Raw genomic sequence first — 19,358 nt, forward strand, 5'->3', positions numbered from 1 at the left:
GGGTCATGAGGAAATCAGAGAGAATTTGGCTTTTCTCTATGAGAGTAGTTTGAACAGATAGCACATATGAGAGAACTTCAAACTGATAGCCAGCTAAACTTAAGACAGATGCCATGTTGTCCTCACGAGAGAGGGTAGTCACAGGAATAGCATGCTTAGAAGGATGGCGGAGGCAAAAACTTTGAACCAACTGTGAGGCAGATGGTGTGTAGGAGGGAAGCTCCTGGATGTATCTAGAAGGATAAGTTAAGATGCTGTAAAAAATTATCTTTGTTTTGTGGCCTCTGCAAGAAATAGTACTTGTGATATAGAAACAAGAAACAAAGGGGAGAGTGGGGGGAAGCTGAGGAAAGGAATTTTGGACCATTCCTGTTGTTTTGCTTTCCAGTCTTGCTGAATAAATCTGTGGATTTAGGGATGGATTCAATCTCTGGTTTTCTTTGGAAATATCTACCTCTGGCATATTTTGAAGAATTTGGGAGAGATCTCCATGGGTCTTTGACAACGGCTTCAATATGATCACTAAAGCAGGTTGTAAGTCCTAATGAAGGGTCTTGGCCCAAAACATTGACTGTTTATTTCTCTCCATAGATGCTACCTGACTTGCAGTGTTCCACCAGCAATTTGTGTGTGTTACTCTGGATTTCTAGCTTGTGCAGAATCTCTTGTGTCAGGTGGTTATTGCGTGATAATCATATTATTGGGTCATACCGTATCCAATCTGCTACTGCTCTTCGCTAACAGAGAAGTCCCATCGGTTCTATTGATATCACGTAGCCCACTAAACCAGCTTAATTCTCTGTCTTTGTCAGATGATGGTGCCCCTCATCTAAAAACATTAACTTTTTCTCCGATGCTTTGCTTTCCTGCATTTTTCATTTTACGCACATAAAAATGCATAGTATCCAGGACATCTTCAAGTAGCAATGCCTCAAAAAGGCACCATCATTAAGGACGCCTGTCACCCAGGTCATACCTTGTTCACGTTGCTGCCATCAGGGAGGAGGTACAGGAGCCTGAAGGCACACACTCAATGATTCACAAACAGCTTTTTCCCCTCTGCCATCCAATTTCTGAATGGACATCAAACATATGAATACTACCCCACTACATTTTTATTTCTATTTTTGCAGCACTTATTTAATTTAAGTATTTAAATATATATTTACTGTAATCTATGTTTTTTTTCTCGATTCTTGTATATTGCAATGTACTGCTGCCACAAAGACAACAAATTTCACGACATATGCCGGTGATATTAAACCTGATTCTGATTCTGCTTCTGTTCAGTATTCAGACGTGTCCCACTTCCATGATATCAGCTACTCACTACACAGACTGAATGTTCTGATAACTGTCCCCACTGAGCCATTTTGACCCACCTTTCATTCTCTCCACCTTCCCCATACTGAAAGCCTTGCACTTCTCTCTTTCCCGGTTGCAATGAAGGGTCACGGTCCCCAAACTGTTTCTCTTTCCGCGGATACACCCTCACATGCTGAGTTGCTTTCCCATGCATTTTCTGTTTTGCTGTCATTATTGCACTGTTCTCTGCAGTAGGCTGCTGCCCATAAACAAGTTCTCTACATTGCGTCAGGACCTATCCCCAACTCTTCCCTCAGGCTCTAAAAGTGCTTTTGGATGTGTATTTTTTTTGTGGTTACTTTGAGTGTGTTTCAGCTTCTGACTGCACAAGCGTAGGCTTTCAGTTGCAACCTCACACAAGAGGTTCTGCAGATGTTGGAAATCTTGAGCGATACGTGCACAAAGAAATGCTGGAGGAATTCAGCAAGACGGGCAACATTGATGGTTCGAAAGTCTCAGCCCGAAACATCAGCTGCTATTCTCCTCCATAAATGCTGTCTGGCTGCTGCGCTGCTCCTGCATTTTGTCTGCATTGCTCTAAGTAACTCTTGTTTGATGATGTTGGGGGATCTTGCTGTGTTGAAAGATCTTGCCCGGTCTCTAATTTGATTCCAGAGAGTTTTGTGAGCTCCACTACACAAATGCAAATTATGTAAATACTTTTATACACAATATATTCTGTCGACACTGGTCAGGCCGCATCTATGGACAGCAAAAAAACAGTCAATATTTCATGCTGAGAATCTTCAGGACTGGAAAGGAGGGGGCAGAAACTAGATGAAGAGGTTGGGAGGAGGGGAAGAGGAGATCAGGTGAGGGGGAAGGTGGGTGTTTGGGGAGGAAGTGATGGCAAAAGAAGCTGGGAGGTGATAGGTGAAAGAGGTAAGTTCAAAGTTCATTTATTATCAAATTACATATACTCTATACAACCTTGTGATTCATCCCCTTAACAAAGAAACCCAATAGAACCCATTAAAAAGAAGACAAACACCCAATGTGCAGAAAAAAACAAATCTTGCAAACCATAAAAGTGAGCAAATAACATTCATAACTTAAGTTCACAGAGGTGAGTCCACAGCCATGAAGTCGGTCACAGTCAGTCCAGGAGCCACAGCCTCATTTCAGTGCAGAGATGAGTAAACCTCACTGAGCAGTGAGCCAAATACTGGCCTGTCTCTCTGACCCCAACACCCTGACACTTTTCAATCTGGCCCAGCATTTAAATCAGCGAAACAGCAGGGCGTTCCTCACTCTCAGACCCAAGTCAGAGCAAGGAAGGGCTGAAGAAGAAGGAATCTCATAGGAAAAGACAGTGGACAATGGAAGAGAGGGAAAGAGGAAGGGTACCAGAATAAGGTGATGGGCAAGTGAGGAAAAAGGGAAGAGGTGAGAGGGTAACCAGAATGAGCAATGGAAAGCACGAGAAGAAAGGTTTATTAATTATCGAAAGTAAGATAAATTGATATTCATGCATCATGTAGGAGGCTAGCCAGATGGAATATGAAGTGATGCTTCTCCAGCCTGAGTATGGCCTCATTGTGGCAGTGAAGGAGTCTATGAGTTTGCATGTCAATGAGAATGGAAAGTCAAGTTGAAATGGGCTACCACTAGGAGCTCCTGAATTTTGTGGCACACAGAGTGAAGGTAAGAGGCAAAGCTGTGTCAGGTCTCACTGATGTAGAGGAAGGAGCTCTAGATACTATAGAAAACCCCCAACAGACTCACAGGTGAAGTGTTTCCTCATCTGGAAGGACTGTTTGTGAAGAATGGGAGGAGATGTAGGGGCAAGTTGTAGCACTTGTCATGTTTGCAGGGATAAATAGCAGGCGAAAGATCAGTGGGGAGAGACAAGGGGAAAATACCTAACGGGCTCGCAGTCTTTTTCCAAGTAGCCAGATCTGGAGGAACTCAGTGACCCAAACTGCATTTGTGGAATTTCAGTCATCCCTTTGCCTCAGTAGATGCTGGTTTTAATGCGCTGAATTTCTCCAGCATGTTAACATCGATTTCTCCAACTGCTGGTAATTTTTACCTCTCCCCCTTCCCTCTTATGCAATCCCACTCTGACCTCTTACCTGTTCTCCTCATCTGCCTATCATCCGCTCCTGGTGTCCTTCCTCCATCCCTTTATCCCATGGTCCATGCTCCTCTCCCATCGAATTCCTTCTTCAGCCCTTTAACTTTTCCACCTATCATTTTCCAGCTTCTTACTTCATCCCTCTCCCCTACCCACCTGCTTTCACCTATCACCTTCCAGCTCATCCTCCTCTCCTTCCCCTGCCCCCATTTCTTATTCTGGCATCTTCTCTCTTCCTTTCCAGTCCTGAAGAAAGGTCTTGGCCTGAAAAATCAGCCCTTTGTTATTTTCCATCGATGTTGCCTGACCTGCTGAGTTCCTCCAGCATTTTGTGTGTTTTGCTCTGGAGTTACAGAATCTCTAGTTTCTCCAGCCATTTAAAAAAAAATATTTTGTGTGAAATGACTCAGAACAAGCACAAAAATGATGCTGGAAAGATTGGCCTGACCAGGCAGCATCTGTGAGCACAGAAAGGTCAGCGACCTGGAAGATTAACCCAGATGATTCTGATGAGTGTTCTCACTATTACTAAGGAATGAAATGCAGATGGAGCCCAATTTGGAGATTGCACCCCCAAAATAGACCTGTTTTAGATGTTAGCTCTGAAATTTCACTTGTTTAAATTGTTAATCCCCTTCCTCATTAACAGTGACAACTGAGAAGGTCCTTTCCCACTTGCGGTGGACATTGCCACGGCAGGGACTTAATAAGCAAAGCAAAACCATCTGCTGTTTCGCTAACTGGAGGATGGCGCTGGAGTAGAGCCAGGCTGCTGTATCTGTGCATGATGTGGGTGTCATGACCGATGAACTATGCACTGCATTCCCTTTAGTTCCCAGTCAGCAACAGAATTTTCTTTGTGGGGGTTTCCCAAGATAACCAGGCAGATTGCTTTTAAAACAATATCTTGCACTTCTACATTCAAGTTGAAGTTACTGTCACATTTCAGAAGTACCATAAAGACTTCCTTGCTACAGTGTCTCAGACAATTAGGTTCAGAGAACATTCAAAATGTAAATTATGCAAGACAGTGAAGAGATAAAAATGTGCAAAACAAGTTATTCATTTCCTCTGTGATCTCTTTCCATATGAAATGGTGTTGGATCTCATGGTTTCCAAATATGTGAATTCACTTTGAATCCTTGTTCCCAGCCCTTAAATCATTTGCAAATAAGAGCAACTATTCTAAGCCCTAAATGATGCTGTCCTGCTACAGAAGTGTCTTGAGGTCTGACCACTTGATATTAATGAATTTATGGTCTGTTTTCCAGGACAAACATAGAAAATATTCTTTCAAAGGTGAGGCTAAGCCAGAAGTCCTTAAACGTCATGGTTGCAGACCAGGGTCATTTTTGGGAGATCAAAGAGCACATCAATGTTGTCAAGAAGGATATTAGCAGTCTAATAAACACTAAGGTATGACTTGAGTAATTCTGAATTTTGCTTCTGTTATGAATTTGCTCTTCTACTAGACAGTGTTGAGTCTTAAAACACAGTAATAGATTGCCAAGTCCATATCAACCATTTATCCTAATTCTCCCTACATTCCTACCAATTCAGGATTCAAGTTTATTTGTTCCACGTCCATGGAAACATACAGTGAAGTGTGTCATTTGTGTGGACGATCGACACACCTGAGGGTTTGGTGAGGGTAGCCCAAAAGTGTTGCCACACATTCTGGTGCCATCATGGCATCCCCACAATGCTCCATATGCTCTTATTTAATTATGCTGTAAAGTATATTGCCAGGCCTTTGCTAACGTTGCCTTACTGACTGATCTAAGTACTTTAACTACATTAAATCAGTACTGTCTCTTTTCCAGCATTTTTTTCTTTGCTTTAAGTAATTTATCTGTGTGTCTTACCCAATGTGTCAAGCAGCATTTGGGGTTAAAATTCATTGGAAGTCATACTTATCCTGTCCAATTGAAAGCATCCAAGAAAGCAAATGGCATTTCCCCAGGGAGAGAAAGAGACACAGACAGGCTTTTGATAGATATTCACTTTGCCAGGCGGTTTCCCAGAGATGTCCTTTAAAAGCCTGCCAGCCTTATGTTAAAGAGGAGGTGAGACCTCGCTCTGCACTCAGTTTTGCTACTGGACGTCCTAGTTGTATTCTCAGCGGCAATACAGGGTGTTCCACAGGGTCACTGTAGCTTGAGATGCAAAGAAGCCATTCCGTCCCCTCTGCTCATACAGCAGTCAGTGGGTACTGTCTTTTAAGCGCTCTGCAGTCCAGAGCAAAAAAGCAAACTGGAAGAATTCAGAGAGTTAAGTAGCATCAGTGGAGGCAGAGGGATTAGGTATATCCACGATAAACAGGATTTTCCAGGGTTCAGCCACTGTGATTCCTCTGCCCGTTCCCATTCGGTCTGTGGTCTTCTCTACTGCCACGATGAAGCCACTCTCAGGTTGGAGGAGCAACACTTCGTATTTTGTCTGGGTAGTCTCCAATCTGATGTCATGAGCATCACTTCCAGTAATTTCTCACCCCTCTCCTCTTTTATCCATTCTGGCTCCCCTCTTTCCCCATCTCTTCCCCTTGCCTGCCTATCACCTCCCTCTGATGCCCCTCCTTCCCTTTTTCTCATGGTCCACTCTACTCTTCTATCAGCTTCCCCCTTCTTCAGCCACTCTACCTTTTGCACCTATCACCTTCCAGCTTCTCACTTCATCCCCTCCCCACCCATCTACTTCCCTCTCACCAGACTTCACCTATCACCTTCCAGCTTCTCACTTCATCCCCTCCCCACCCATCTACTTCCCTCTCACCAGACTTCACCTATCACCTTCCAGCTTCTCACTTCATCCCCTCCCCACCCATCTACTTCCCTCTCACCAGACTTCACCTATCACCTTCCAGCTTCTCACTTCATTCCCTCCCCACCCATCTACTTCCCTCTCACCAGACTTCACCTATCACCTTCCAGCTTCTCACTTTATTCCCTCCCCACCCATCTACTTCCCCCTCACCAGACTTCACCTATCACCTTCCAGCTTCTCACTTCATCCCCTCCCCACCCATCTACTTCCCTCTCACCAGATTTCACCTATCTCCTTGCAGCTTGTACTTTTTTCCCCATCCCCTACCTTATTCTAACATTCTCCCCTTTCCTTACCATTCACGATGAAGGGTTTTGGTCCAAAGCATTGATGTTTATTCCTTTGTGTAGATACTGCCTGACCTGTGAAATTCCTCCAGCATTTTGTGTGTGTTATTCTGGTACTGCAGTTATATTTTATTCTCAACTTGACTCATATATGAGCCAAATGGCAGAGAGTAAGAATGACTTCATGTAGCACTCTTTGTCTTAGTCTATTACTAAAAGTGCTCCTCTGTTCAGCCAAGGTGGTGTGCAGAGGATGAGAAACATTGTCCAGAATCACCAGGATTTTCCGTAGGGTCCTTAGTTCTACCACATCCTCCAGTGTGTCCAGTTTGACTCCTATCACAGAACCAGTCTTTGTAATCAGTTTATTGATCCTGTTGGCATCACCCGTGTTGATGCCATTGCCCTAGCACACCACCACACGGAAAATTATACTGGCAACAGCAAAGTGGTAGAATGTGTGAAGGAGAGGCCTGCACACTCCAAAGGACCTCAGTCTCCTCAGGAAGCAGAGGTGACTCTGGCCCTTCTTGTACACAGCCTCGGTGATAGTGCTCCACTCAAGCCTGTCATCCAGGTGCACCCCTAGGTGCTTTCGGACCTTTTCAGATTCAGTTTATTGTCATTTATAAAACACAAATACAATGCAGTTAAAAAATGAGACAACGTTCTCCGGAATGATATCACGAGAAAGCACAAAACAGACCACACAAGAAAAACCACATAACATTTGGCAATCCCCAACCCAGAGTCCGGAGAGGCCGCTGCGTATCGATATCGCGCTACCGTCTTAGCACGTTCCCCAGAAAGGAACTACAAACCCATCAGACAAACCTAAAACTACAAGACCAACACAAAACCACATAGTTACATATAGTTACAGTTAACATATAGTTTCAACAGTGCAGACAATACCATAATTGATAAAAGACTAACTGACAAAGACCACATAATTATAACACATAGCTTCAACAGTGCAAAGCAATACCGTAATCTGATAAAGAGCGGTCCATGGCACGGTTTAAAAGAAAGTCTCAAAGTCCCGACAGCCCATCATCTCACGCAGACGGTAGAAGGAAGAAAAACTCTTCCTGCCATGAACCTCCAGCGCCGCAGCTTGCCGATACAGCACTCTGGGAGCTCCGACCACAGCCAACTCCGAGTCTGTCCGAAAACTTCGAGCCTCCGACCAGCCCTCCTACACAGAGCACCATCTCTGCCGAGCGCTTCGACCCCGGCACCGGCTGCCAAGCAACAGGCAAAGCCGAGGATTCAGGGGCCTTCCTCCCGAATCCACATCCACATCCTCACCCTCAATAGTAACAGGGAACAGTGCAAGCTTAGTCTTCCTAGAGTCCATCACCATCTCCTTTGTCTTACTGATGTTGAGCTGCAGAGGATTCAGCTTACACCATTTGGCAAAATCCTCCACCAGATCCCAGTATTCATCCTCCTGTGTCTCTTAGTAAACCCATCTATTACTGAGTCATCAGAGAATTTCTGCAGATGACATGACTCAGTGTTGCATCTAAATTCTGAGGTATACAGGGTAAACAGGAATAAAGCCAATACAATCCCTGTGGGGCCCCAGTGCTGCTTGTAGACATGTCTGACACACAGCTCTGAAGCCACACAAACTGTGGTCTGCCAGTCGAGGATACAATGGAAGTGCCAACCCAGCATTGAGAGCTGTATGGTATTGAAGGCACTTGAGAAATCAGAAATCATCCCCAAAGTGCTGCCCTGCTTATCCAAATGGGAGTAGGCTCTGTTCAGCAGGTAGATGACAGCATCGTCGACTCCAATGTGCTCCTGGTAGTCAAACTGCAGGTGATCAAGGGCTGATCTGACGTGAGCCAGGACCAGCCTCTTTAAGGTCTTGATGTGTGAGGTCAGGGCCACTGGACAGTAGTCATCCAAGACGTTCGGTTGGCCCTTCTTGGGTACTGGGACCACACGCGATGTTTTCTGCACAGTGGGGACCCGTTCCATGCTGAGACTCAGATTGAAAATGGGCTGGAGAACTCCACACAGCTGCCCGGCACACTCCTTCAGGACCTTGGGTTTCACACTATCCAGTCCCTATGCTTTGCCATGTCCGAGTTTCCCCAGAGCTCTTTTCACCTGCTCAGTAGTGAAGTTGGGTCCATGATGACTGAGGAGTTGGTGGAAGATGGCGACTGGGGAAGCTGGGTTCATACTACGTGGAAATGGGCCCTTTAACTAATCTCACATGAAGTCTACCTGAGTTAATCCCATTTGTCTACATTTGGCCCATGCTGCTTTAGAACTTTTGTGTCCATGTACCCACCCAAATGTCCTTTAACATTATAATTGTATTCACCTTTATATTCCCACTGGCAGCTTGTGTTCTGGCATTTTCTGGAGTTAGGGTATAGACCAGGGGTGGGCAAACTTTTTTACTTGTGGCCCCCGGGCCGTAGTTTGCCCATGCCTGGTATAGAGCAAATATTAATTGCAACAGCAGCCATTCTTCAGATTTGAATGTGGATTGCAGATTGACTTCAAAGTGCAGCTCAGAACAATTTGTTTCCTGGAGTTGGAGGTTAGGGTCAATTGCAACCAAAAAAACAGTCCACTTAGACCTCAGATGCCTGTATATGCATGAATGCAATCTGGAGTCAGTGGGGATTAACATTTAATTCGGGTGTCTGGAGTGTGAGTGTGATGAAGGAGGTGTTTAGAAACTATATGTAATTCAAAGGAAGCATTGTAGATACATTGTAACTATAGAATTGTCCTGATGTTACTTTTGATATTTATCATATAAAAATATCATGTAATATTAGGTTGGACAGGCATCTTCTTCCAAGAGTGTCTCGAATATGATGCATGAATTCTGGTTTTGCCAGAATTAGCACTTCTGTATCCACTAGCTTCAGTGCCTCTCCAGTGACTTTGTTCGCAGATACAACAGCTTGTTCTACATATCTACCACCATCTAAGTGGAAAAACCTGGTTCCCCTTTGAAACTTCACCCTTTGCTCCAGTGTTGGACTCCCGAACCTGGGAGAAAGAATTATCAATTCCCCTCAGCCTCCTATGCTGTAGGAGAAATAAAACGAACCTATCCTGAATGTTTGTTCTCATAACTTAAGTCCCAACCCCATAGTCCCACAGTCCTGGTAATATCCAAATGAATGTGCTCTGTCTGCTTTCCATTTTAACCACATCCTTGCCAAAATTGGTAGTTAGTTATCTGGTAAGTGCCACACTAGAACTGATAAAACGCATTGGGAAGAACATTCAAAAACTGCCTTGTAGGTAGACGTAATGAAAGTGCATTTATCGGGAATGTAATCAGCACACGTCCAAAAACATGATGCAAAAGTGGCACAAAGGTTGATTTAAATTTGGACTTTTGGTTCTCACATTGGACCCTCTGTTGTTCATCCATCTTTGAATAAAAATATCCTGCTCATCATTTTAAGGCCTGTGCTCTTTTCAAGTTCTGATGTGGCTCAACCTAGTTACCATGGCTACTTCTGAAGTGTGGAACTTTGCTTTGAAGAAGTGTTTGGTTTCAAAGCTTTGCACGGACAATTTCCCCAGTTTGTGGAGTTCTCCCTGTGAACTTGTGGGTTTCCTTCAAGTGCTCCAGTTTCCTCCCTCGTTCCAAAGAATACTTTTTGATTGACCCCTCTCGTGTAGGTGGACAGTAGGTAGATCTGGGGAGTTTTATAGATATATAAAAACATTTAATGGCTCTGGGTCTGTACTTGCTGGAATTTAAAATGGGGAGGGGGTGAATCTAATTAAAAACTATCGAATATTGAAAGGCTTAGATGGAGTTGATGTGTACAGGGTGTTTCCAATTGTGGGGGAGTCTAGGACCAAAGGGCACAGCGTCAGGACAGAAAAACATTCCTTTAGAACAGAGGTAGGGAGGGATTTCTTAGCCAGAGTGTAGTGAATATGTAGAATGCATTGCCACAGACAGCTGTGGAAGCCAACTCATTGGGTAGATTTAAAGTGAAGATTCTTGGTTAGTAAGGACGTCAAAGATTATTGGGAGAAGGCGGAAGAATGGAATTAAGAAGGAAAATAAATCAGCCATGATCAAATGATGGAACAGACTCAACGGGCTGAATGCCCAATTCTGCTCCTATGTCTTATCTAAGAGAAAGTTGGTTATGCAGGGTGGGAGAGTGGAATTTGTTTAGACTGAGAGCCAAGTCTCGTCTTAATGGGCTGAACAGCCTGCCCTGCTGTGATATGATAATTGTGTTCAATTTTGCATTTACCTTTTGCAACACTATAGTCAGATCTCTAGGAGCTAACACTTGGCAGCTAAGAATGTGAGTTGTTGATCTGGTAGAATGGTATAACTTGTATTTATAATTTGTTCCGCAGGCTCAACACATCAGCTGTCCAAAGTCACCTCCTGTCCCTTCCTGCCTCTCAATGTGGCACTTCTTGCTATTCATCGTCCTCCAGTCCGTCTTCTTTCTCTACTACCTAATACACAGGTAATTTTTTTTTTTGGGGCACCTGAAAGAGGTGCAAAGTGGCAAAGAATGGACTGTTGACACTGCATTTGGGCTTGTTCATACACAGGGCAAAAATTGCAAAGCTAGTTGGATATTTCACATACTGTACAGTTTGCCTCAGGAGTTCCCAACCTGGGGTTGATGGACCCCTTAAGTAATGGCATTGATCCATGGCATAAAAAAGGTTGGGAATCTCTGCTTCACAGATTTCAGCTTCACTATTAAAATGCATTCTTATGTTGCTATTCATTATTTATAATGCCAAGAAGCAATAAAAAATCAGAATCAGATTCATAATCACGCACATTTGTTGCAAAATTTGTTGTTTTGCAGCACCAGTACATTTCAATACATAAAATAAATTATGAATTGCGATAAGCATCACATATATAAACAAAAATAAATAAGTAGTTCAATAAGAGAGCAAAAATAGTGGGGTTGTGTTCATGGGCTCATTGTCCATTCAGAAATATGATGACAGAAGTGAGTAAGCTGTTCCCAAAATGCTTGTTGCCCCACTCCCATCAGGGAGGAAGCTACGTACTGTTCATGTCAGGACCACCAGACTCAAAAACTGTTACTTTCCCCAGCCAGTGAGTCTGGTCAACACCACCACTCACTAACCCACCCCTCCATAAATCCCACCACCACTATTTTATCATTTCCTGTCAGTCACTTTATGTACAGACACTCCTGTGTCAAGTTTCACTTTATGCACATACAATCAATCTATGTACACATATAAGCTATCTTATGTGCTTAAATTTATTGTATTTTTTAAATTTCATTCTCCTTTACACTTGTGTACAGGAAATGACATTAAACAACTTCAATCTTTCAGGCCTCTGTACCTCCTCCCTGATGGTAGTAATGAGCATGTCCAGGTGGTGGGAGTCATTAATGATAGATACAGCCTTTCTGATACTGCCTTTTGAGAATGTCTTCAATAATGGGGAGACTAGCGCCTGTGATGGAGCTGGATGAGTTTACAACCCTCTGCCGCTTTATCTAGTGTTGTACAGTAGCCCCTCCATGCCCTCCAAAAGTCGGTGTGGTGGTATTGAAAACATTATGGGTTATTGCTTCATTGCCTGCTCTGAAATGTTGCATTGGGTTCCTCGGATTAATTGATGGATAAGTGCGCAAATTTGCTTGAAGGCAGGTAACAACAGACAAAGGAGATCCCATGTTTAACTCAGCCAATCCTGGCAGTTAGATAATTCCACTCACAAGACCATAAGACACAAGAGCAAAATTAGGCCATTTAGACAATATGGTCAGCTCCGCCATTTCATCATGCCTGAATTATTACCCTTCTCAACCCCATTCTCCAGCCTTCTCCCGGTAATCTTTGATACCCTCACTATTCAAGAACCTCTGCTTTAAGTATACCTAATGACTTGGCCTTCACAGCCATTTGTGGCAATGAATTCCCCAGATGCTCCAGCCTCTGACAAAAAGTTCCTCCTCATCTCTGTTCTAAAGGGAAGTACTTGTACTTAGAGGCTGTGCCCTCTGCTCCTAGCTCCCCCACTATAAGGAATATCCACTCCACATCTACCCTATTTAGGCCTTTCAATATTCGTTAGGTTTCAAAGAGACCCCACCCCATCTCATTCATCTAAACTCCTGAGGGTTGAGGAAAAGATGAATCAAGTACCCAAGATTCCTGGGACATGTTTTGTATCAGAACATATTGACTAATAAATTATCTCCAATGAACATTGACTGGGTACTGAATCACAAGTATTTTGAACTTTCTACAAAACAATGTGTCAATGGAACAGGCCACAACCCTATCATCAGAACAGGAGGGAGGTAGAATTTGCTTTTAAGTTAAATGATCCTCTATAATGACTTCCTTCTGCTATACAGTATCTGTTAGCTTATGAAAATACAGAAGAATGTCTTAGACTTGACTTGTGATCTGGGCCGATTATCATTCAGGAATGAAAACACAATGACTCATCCAAGGCATCGAAGTGTTGAACTGTCATCCTGGGGACAGGTGCCATTGCACCAAGGTTTATTGTCATTGCCCACACAATCAGGAGGCCGAATAAATAAAAGAAGACACGTGTGTGTGTGTGTGTGTGTTAAAACCCTTTTAATTATGTACCTGACAATAATAATGTCTTGCCATCAAGATACATTGTTAGTTCCTCCAAACTTGTATCGTTGAACACTCCCAGTTTGTCAGGGGTTTGGTGATGCAGACATAGAAACGTGTTATCTGTGAGATCAGAGTTCATATCATGGTGAATGAGTTGAGTAAATGCTCCTTGATCACAGGATTTGTGGACTGATGGAAGAATAGCCTCAGTCCTGACTAGTTTGAACGCTCAGCATTGTGTTTTTGTGAAAGACCACTAGACATAGGAGCAGAATTAAGCCATTCGGCCCATCAAGTCTGCTCTGCTATTCAAACATGGCTGATTTACTATCCCTCTGAAACCAATTTTTCTGCCTTCTCACAACCTTTGATGCCCTTCCTAATCAAGAACCTATCAAACACTTTAAATATACCCAATGACGGCCTTCACAGCCATCTGTGGCAATGAATTCCACAGATTCACTACCCTCTGGCTAAATAAATTCCTCATATTTCTGTTCTAAAAGGTTATCCTGATATTCTGAGGCTGTGCCCTCTGGTCCTAGACTCTCCCACTATTGGAAACATGCTCTCCACATCCATTCTATCTAGGCTTTTCAACATTTGGTAGGTTTCGAGGAGCTCCCCAAAGATAAAACAAGCTGGAGATGATGAAATGCCAATGCTGTTCTTAATTTCCTATACAAGTGGAAATATTAGTGAACAATTAATAAAATAACGTCCAGCCTTCTCTGAAAGAACCTTTTATTTGTAATCTTGCTATTGCATTAGTCTAGTGTGTGCGACCCCTGGTGCTGCAGGTTATATGTTGATGATAACTGGGTAGAGATTTCATGAAACGTCTGACTATTGATATGAAATACTTTGGAGTGAACTGTTTCTTTTTTTTTGGTGATAGCAACATGTTTGGTGAGGGTAGCATGGTAGCATGGTAACATAGTGATTTGCACACCACTTTACAGTACCAGCGACCTAGGTTAATTTCCTTCCACCGCCTGTAAGGAGTTTGTATGTTTTCCCCATGACCACATGGGTTTCCAATGGCTGCTTTAGTTTCTTCCCGCGGTCCGAAGACAAGCAGGTTTGGTAGGTTAATTGGTCATTGTAAATTATCCCGTGATTAGGCCAGGATTGCTGTGCGGCAGGGCTTGAAGAGTCGGGAAAGCCTATTCTGTGCTGTATCTCCATAAACTAAAAAAAACCTCAAGTATCAGGATTACAGAGGAGAGCTCTCCTGGTAAGTAGAACGGTCTGCAATTAATCGATAGATGTCCCAGGCTGGGGGGAGCAAGAGTAAGACAAAACCACCACAACTGAGTACCTTAATGACTTTATCATGAAACACAGACCCCGCCCCCCCACACCTTTTTCCTTCTTTGTATCAGCAGTTTAATCCTTCCTGTATATCAAGAAGCCTCCAAGTCTTACCAACGCGTCTGGCTTTTCTGGAGGGAGCCATGTGTCCATGAAACACAGAACACAGCAATTCCTCATTTCCCTCCGATACTGCAATCTTTCCCTTAGGTTCTCAATCTTCTCCAGTGTCTGTACATTTGCTACCAAGATGCTGGGTAGAAGGAGTTTCATTACTCTGCATTTCAGTCTGTCTTGGAGTCCTCCCCTTCTCTCTCCCTTTTGGCCACGGCGATGTACATTTGTCTGCTTAAAGGTGCCATATCTGTGTGCCTGGGAGTTAAGTCCACTGAATCCTTCAGAAGATCAGGAAATTGATAGTTCAATAAAAAGGTTCAAAAGTAGATTGTTTAGCAGGAAATTACGGGCTGCAGATTGCAATGAGAGTGATTCAAAAGAGCCTTGTTCAGAAGTTTTGTAAGCAGCCCGCAGCACATCACCATGTGACGTCTTGGCCAAGCCCAGGTACGATCTTTGGAAAGTCATCTCACAGGCTAAGTCAATATTCCAGACCAAACTTGGTGAAGGATTGGCAGCTATGGCAGGGCTTGAATGCAATTATCTCTTACAAAATGAAGCCAAGCAACATAGATGACAACAAGGCTTTGCTCCCAGATGAACTCAATGCCTTATGTGCTCACTTTGATCCTCAAAGCATTCATGACCCTTCATGAACTCCTGCAACCCCCAATGACACTGTGATATCAATCTGTGAGGCTGACATGAGAGCATCCTTCAGAAGTGTGAACCAATGGAAATCGGCCCAGATGGGATACTGTGCTGATCAACTGGCTGAATTTTCCACTGATATCTTTAACCTCTTGCTTTGGCAGTCTGAGGTACCCAACTGCTTCAAGCAGGCTTCAGTTATACTGTTGCCTTAGAATATGGTAACCTGTCTCGATAACTGTCATTCAGTAGCATTTACTTCCCCTGTGATGAAGTGCGATGAGAAGTTGGTGATGAAACATGTCAACTCCTGCCCGAGAAGCAACTTCAATTTGCCTACTGCCACATCAAGTCCACAGGAGATACCATTTCACTGGCTCTTGCCACAACCATGTAGCATCTGGACAGCAAAGTTCTGTACGTCAAGAGGCTTTTTATCGACTATAAATCAGCATTCAATACCATCGTCCCCTCAAAAAAAGCCAATAAGCTTCAAGACCTTATCCTCAACACCTCCTTGTGCAATTGAATTCTCGAATTTCTCACTTGCAGACCTCACTCAGTTCAGATTGGCAACAACATCTCCTTCACAGTCTCCATCAGCACAGGTGCACCACAGGTAGTGTGCTTAGACCCCTGCTCTACTTGCTCTATACGAATGACTGCATGTCTAAGTACAGTTACGATGCCATATTTAAGCTTGCTGACAGTGCCACTCTCGTTGGCCAAATCAGAGGTGGTAACAAATCAGCATATAAGAGGGAGGCTGAAAATCGGGCAGAGTGGTGCCACACAGCAACCTCAAAGAGCTGATTATTGACTTCAGGAGGAGGAAACCCAAGGCCCAAAAGCCGGTCCTCATCAGTGGATTAGCGGAGGAGAGGGTCAGTAACTTTAAATTCTTCAGTGTTGTCAGTTCAGAGGATCTGTCCTGGGCTAGCATTTAAGTGCAATAACAAAGAAAGCACGGTAGCACCTCTTCTTCCTTAGAAGTTTGCAAAGATTCAGCAGGTCATCTGGAACTTTGACAAACTTCTATAGATGCTTGGTGGAGAGTATATTGACTGGTTGCATGATGGCCTGGTATGGAAATACCAGTGCCTTTGAATGGAAATTCCTACAAAAATTGAGGATATTGCCCACCCATCATGAGTAAAGTCCTCCCCACCATTGAGCACCTCTACACAGAGCGCTTAGCAGGAAAGCAGCATCCATCGTCAGGGACCCACCACCCGTGTCATGCCGTCTCCTCACTGCTGCCATCAGTTAAAAGCTGATGGATCCGCATCACCAGGTTCAGGAAGAGTTAATACTCTTCAACCATCAGACTGTTGAACCAGTGGGGATAACTCTACTCAGCTTCACTTGCCCCATCACTGAACTGTTTCCGACACCTATGCATTCACTTTCAAGGACTTTTCCTCTCATGTTCTTAATGTTCCTTGCTTATTTATTTATCATTAATAATTCTTTTCCTTTCTTTTGTATTTCCACAGTCTGTTGTCTTTTGTACTTTGATTGTTTGCATGTCCTTTTAGGTGAAGTCTTTCATTGATTCTATTATGTTTCTTGGCTTTACTGAGTGTGCCCACAAGAAAACAAATCTCATGGTTGTATGCGGTTACATAAATGCACCATGTTCTCTTCCCACTGCTGCCATCAGGTAGAAGGTACAAGGACCTCAGGACTTACACCATCAGTTTAAGAACAGTTCCTACATCTCAACCACCAGGCTCCTGAATAAAAGGGAATAACACCACTCACTTGCCCCAACATTGAAATGCTCCCACAGCCAATGATCTCACTTTTAAGGACTCTTTATCTCCTTATCTCATGTTCTCATTTATTTCTTTTTTTTATATTTGTATTTGCACTGTTTGTTCTCTTCTGCACTCTGGTCGATCTTTCATTGATCCTGTTATAGTTACTATTCTAGAGATTTGTTCAGTATGCCCACAAGAAAATGAATCTCAAGATTGCAAATGGTGGCATATAATCTACATTGATAATAAAATTTACTTTGATCTTCAATAAAAACCTTCAATTTTTTTTGTTTTACAGGAACGGAAGGGAAACAAATTTAAAGAAAGTTTACTGAGGACTTACTGGATCATCTTTGGGTATATAGTTTTAAGGAGTACTTGTAAATGTTTGAGTAATTATGCCATTTTTAATGTGCTGCTCTCCTAAAAGATGAGTAATCTGCAGCTACCACCATAATATAGAGTGAACAAATTTAATACCGAAATGTTTTTAAAAAGTAATTCACTTTATAGAAATGCTAGCCATTAACTTACCCTAGAATGTGTTTACTTTGGAATTTTTAAAAATGTAAAACTTATAGATTTATATCAGATATATGAGTGTAAGTGTGTTCTCGGATCTTTATTCTATTTTCATTTAATTAAAAGGAATAATCCAAATGTTACATGTTAATTTATTTCAGCCTGTCTTATAAATATTTTAACATCGTGGCGACAACTGGAATTGACAATAAAATGAATTGCAATCCTTGCCGGAGTGTTTCTGTATGAATGTGTGGGAGTTAAGGACTTGCTAATCCTAAGTCTGAAGGATATCAGCTTGCATAGACTTCCATGCTCCTCGACTCACCCACGTGTTTAAGCTTTGAAATTGGTTACCATATCATCGAGCCACTGTAGGGTTAGGGTTATATGTTCGTTCAAGATGGTGGCAAGCTGCAAACTCCTTTCAGTTTTAGTTGAATTTTAGTATTTTTTGGGGTCATTGGTTTAGGGATAAAGAGGAGAGATAGTGGTCATGTTAGGGATTAGGGACAGGGATTTGGGAGAAGTAGAGGAATTAGAGCACAGGCCAAAGTCTTAAGTCCCTATTCTGTGTTAAGACTTAATACAGGATGTGTTCAAGTGCCAGTGACATAGACATGAGGCATCTGCAGAGTAGGCCAGGATGTCCAGCGAGATATCGGGCTAGCAGGGCAGATCAGCGTGGGCATGGGCTGTTGACCACCTCCCCCCACCAAGGGCAGCCAGCTGTCAGTAGGTTTCCATGCAAGCAGGGGGAGCCAGGTCCAATGACCTCCAGGGATCGTGTATTGGTGAGACCGGAGTTTGAGGCCTGGTGTTTGGGATCAAATCATCAAGTCTGGAGTTCGAGGCCTGCAGTTCATTGATCGGCAGATCCTGGATCAATGTTGTGTATCAAGGCCCGAGGGTTGATTTGGAAATCCAGGCCAATGGGCCGGACCCCTGGGTCTGTAATCTCTGTGAGTCTACTGGGATATTTGGAAGCCCAATGTCTGATTGTTCGTGTTTGAATCCAAGTATGCTGGAGGTTAAATGAAGATAGAGTGACACACATAAAATGTTGGAGGAATTCTGTACGTCAGGCACCATCTATGGAAAAGAATAAACAGTCGGCATTTCAGGCTGAGACCCTTCATCAGGACTGGAAAGGAAGGGGGAAGATGCCAGAATAGGAAGGTGGGGGAGTTGGAGTACAAGCTAAAAGATGATAGATGAATCCAGGTAGTTGGAGCCGGGGGTGAAGTAAGAAGCTGGGGGGTGATAGGTGGAAAAAGTAAATGGTTGGTTAATAAGGAATCTGATAGGAGGTGACAGTAGACCATGAGAGAAAGGAAAGGCACAAGGGGGAGGTGAAAGATCACTGGAAAAAGGAGAAATTGATGTTCATGCCATCAGGTTGGAGGCTGACTACATGGAACATGAGGTGTTGCTTCTCCAAGCTGAGAGTGATCTCATTGTGGCAGAAGAGGTGGTCATGGAGTGGCGTGTTGGAATGGGAATGGGGATTGGAATTGAAATGGCTAGCCACCAGGAAATCCTGCCTTTTGTGGATGGAGTGAAGGTGCTCGACAAAACGGTCCCCAATCTACTTCAGGTCTCATCAGGAGCACCGGATTCAGTCAAGGACCCCAACAGATTCGCAGTCGAAGTGTTGCCTCATCTGGAAGGACTGTTTGGGGCTCCGAATGGAGATGAGGGAGGAAGTAAACCAGCAGGTGTAGCACTTCTACTGGCAAGATATAGGTGCCAGGAGGGAGATAAGTGGTTAGAATATCTTGTGCTGCTGGAAACAGTCTGTCTTGGGTTCAGAGG

At 43.4% G+C, this 19,358-nt stretch overlaps 1 protein-coding gene across 3 annotated transcripts in view; it reads left to right on the top strand.

Annotated features, from left to right (window-relative positions):
* LOC132379066 (protein ERGIC-53-like) overlaps positions 1-17,761 on the top strand; it is a 108,104-nt gene extending 90,343 nt beyond the window's left edge. Inside the window, exons 11-13 of one of the 3 annotated variants that reach the window (XM_059946589.1) lie at positions 4,714-4,858; positions 10,927-11,042; positions 17,320-17,761. In XM_059946589.1, coding sequence (XP_059802572.1) covers positions 4,714-4,858; positions 10,927-11,042; positions 17,320-17,356 — 298 coding nt within the window. In that variant the 3' untranslated portion in view covers positions 17,357-17,761. Of the gene's footprint in view, positions 1-591; positions 757-4,713; positions 4,859-10,926; positions 11,044-17,319 lie in introns of those variants that run through there. The other 2 variants (XM_059946591.1, XM_059946590.1) reach the window with 2 other exon arrangements.
* The last annotated feature ends 1,597 nt before the right edge of the window (positions 17,762-19,358 follow it).

This window comes from Hypanus sabinus, chromosome 21 (genome assembly GCF_030144855.1).
Source record: "Hypanus sabinus isolate sHypSab1 chromosome 21, sHypSab1.hap1, whole genome shotgun sequence".
NCBI classification, from domain to species: domain Eukaryota; kingdom Metazoa; phylum Chordata; class Chondrichthyes; order Myliobatiformes; family Dasyatidae; genus Hypanus; species Hypanus sabinus.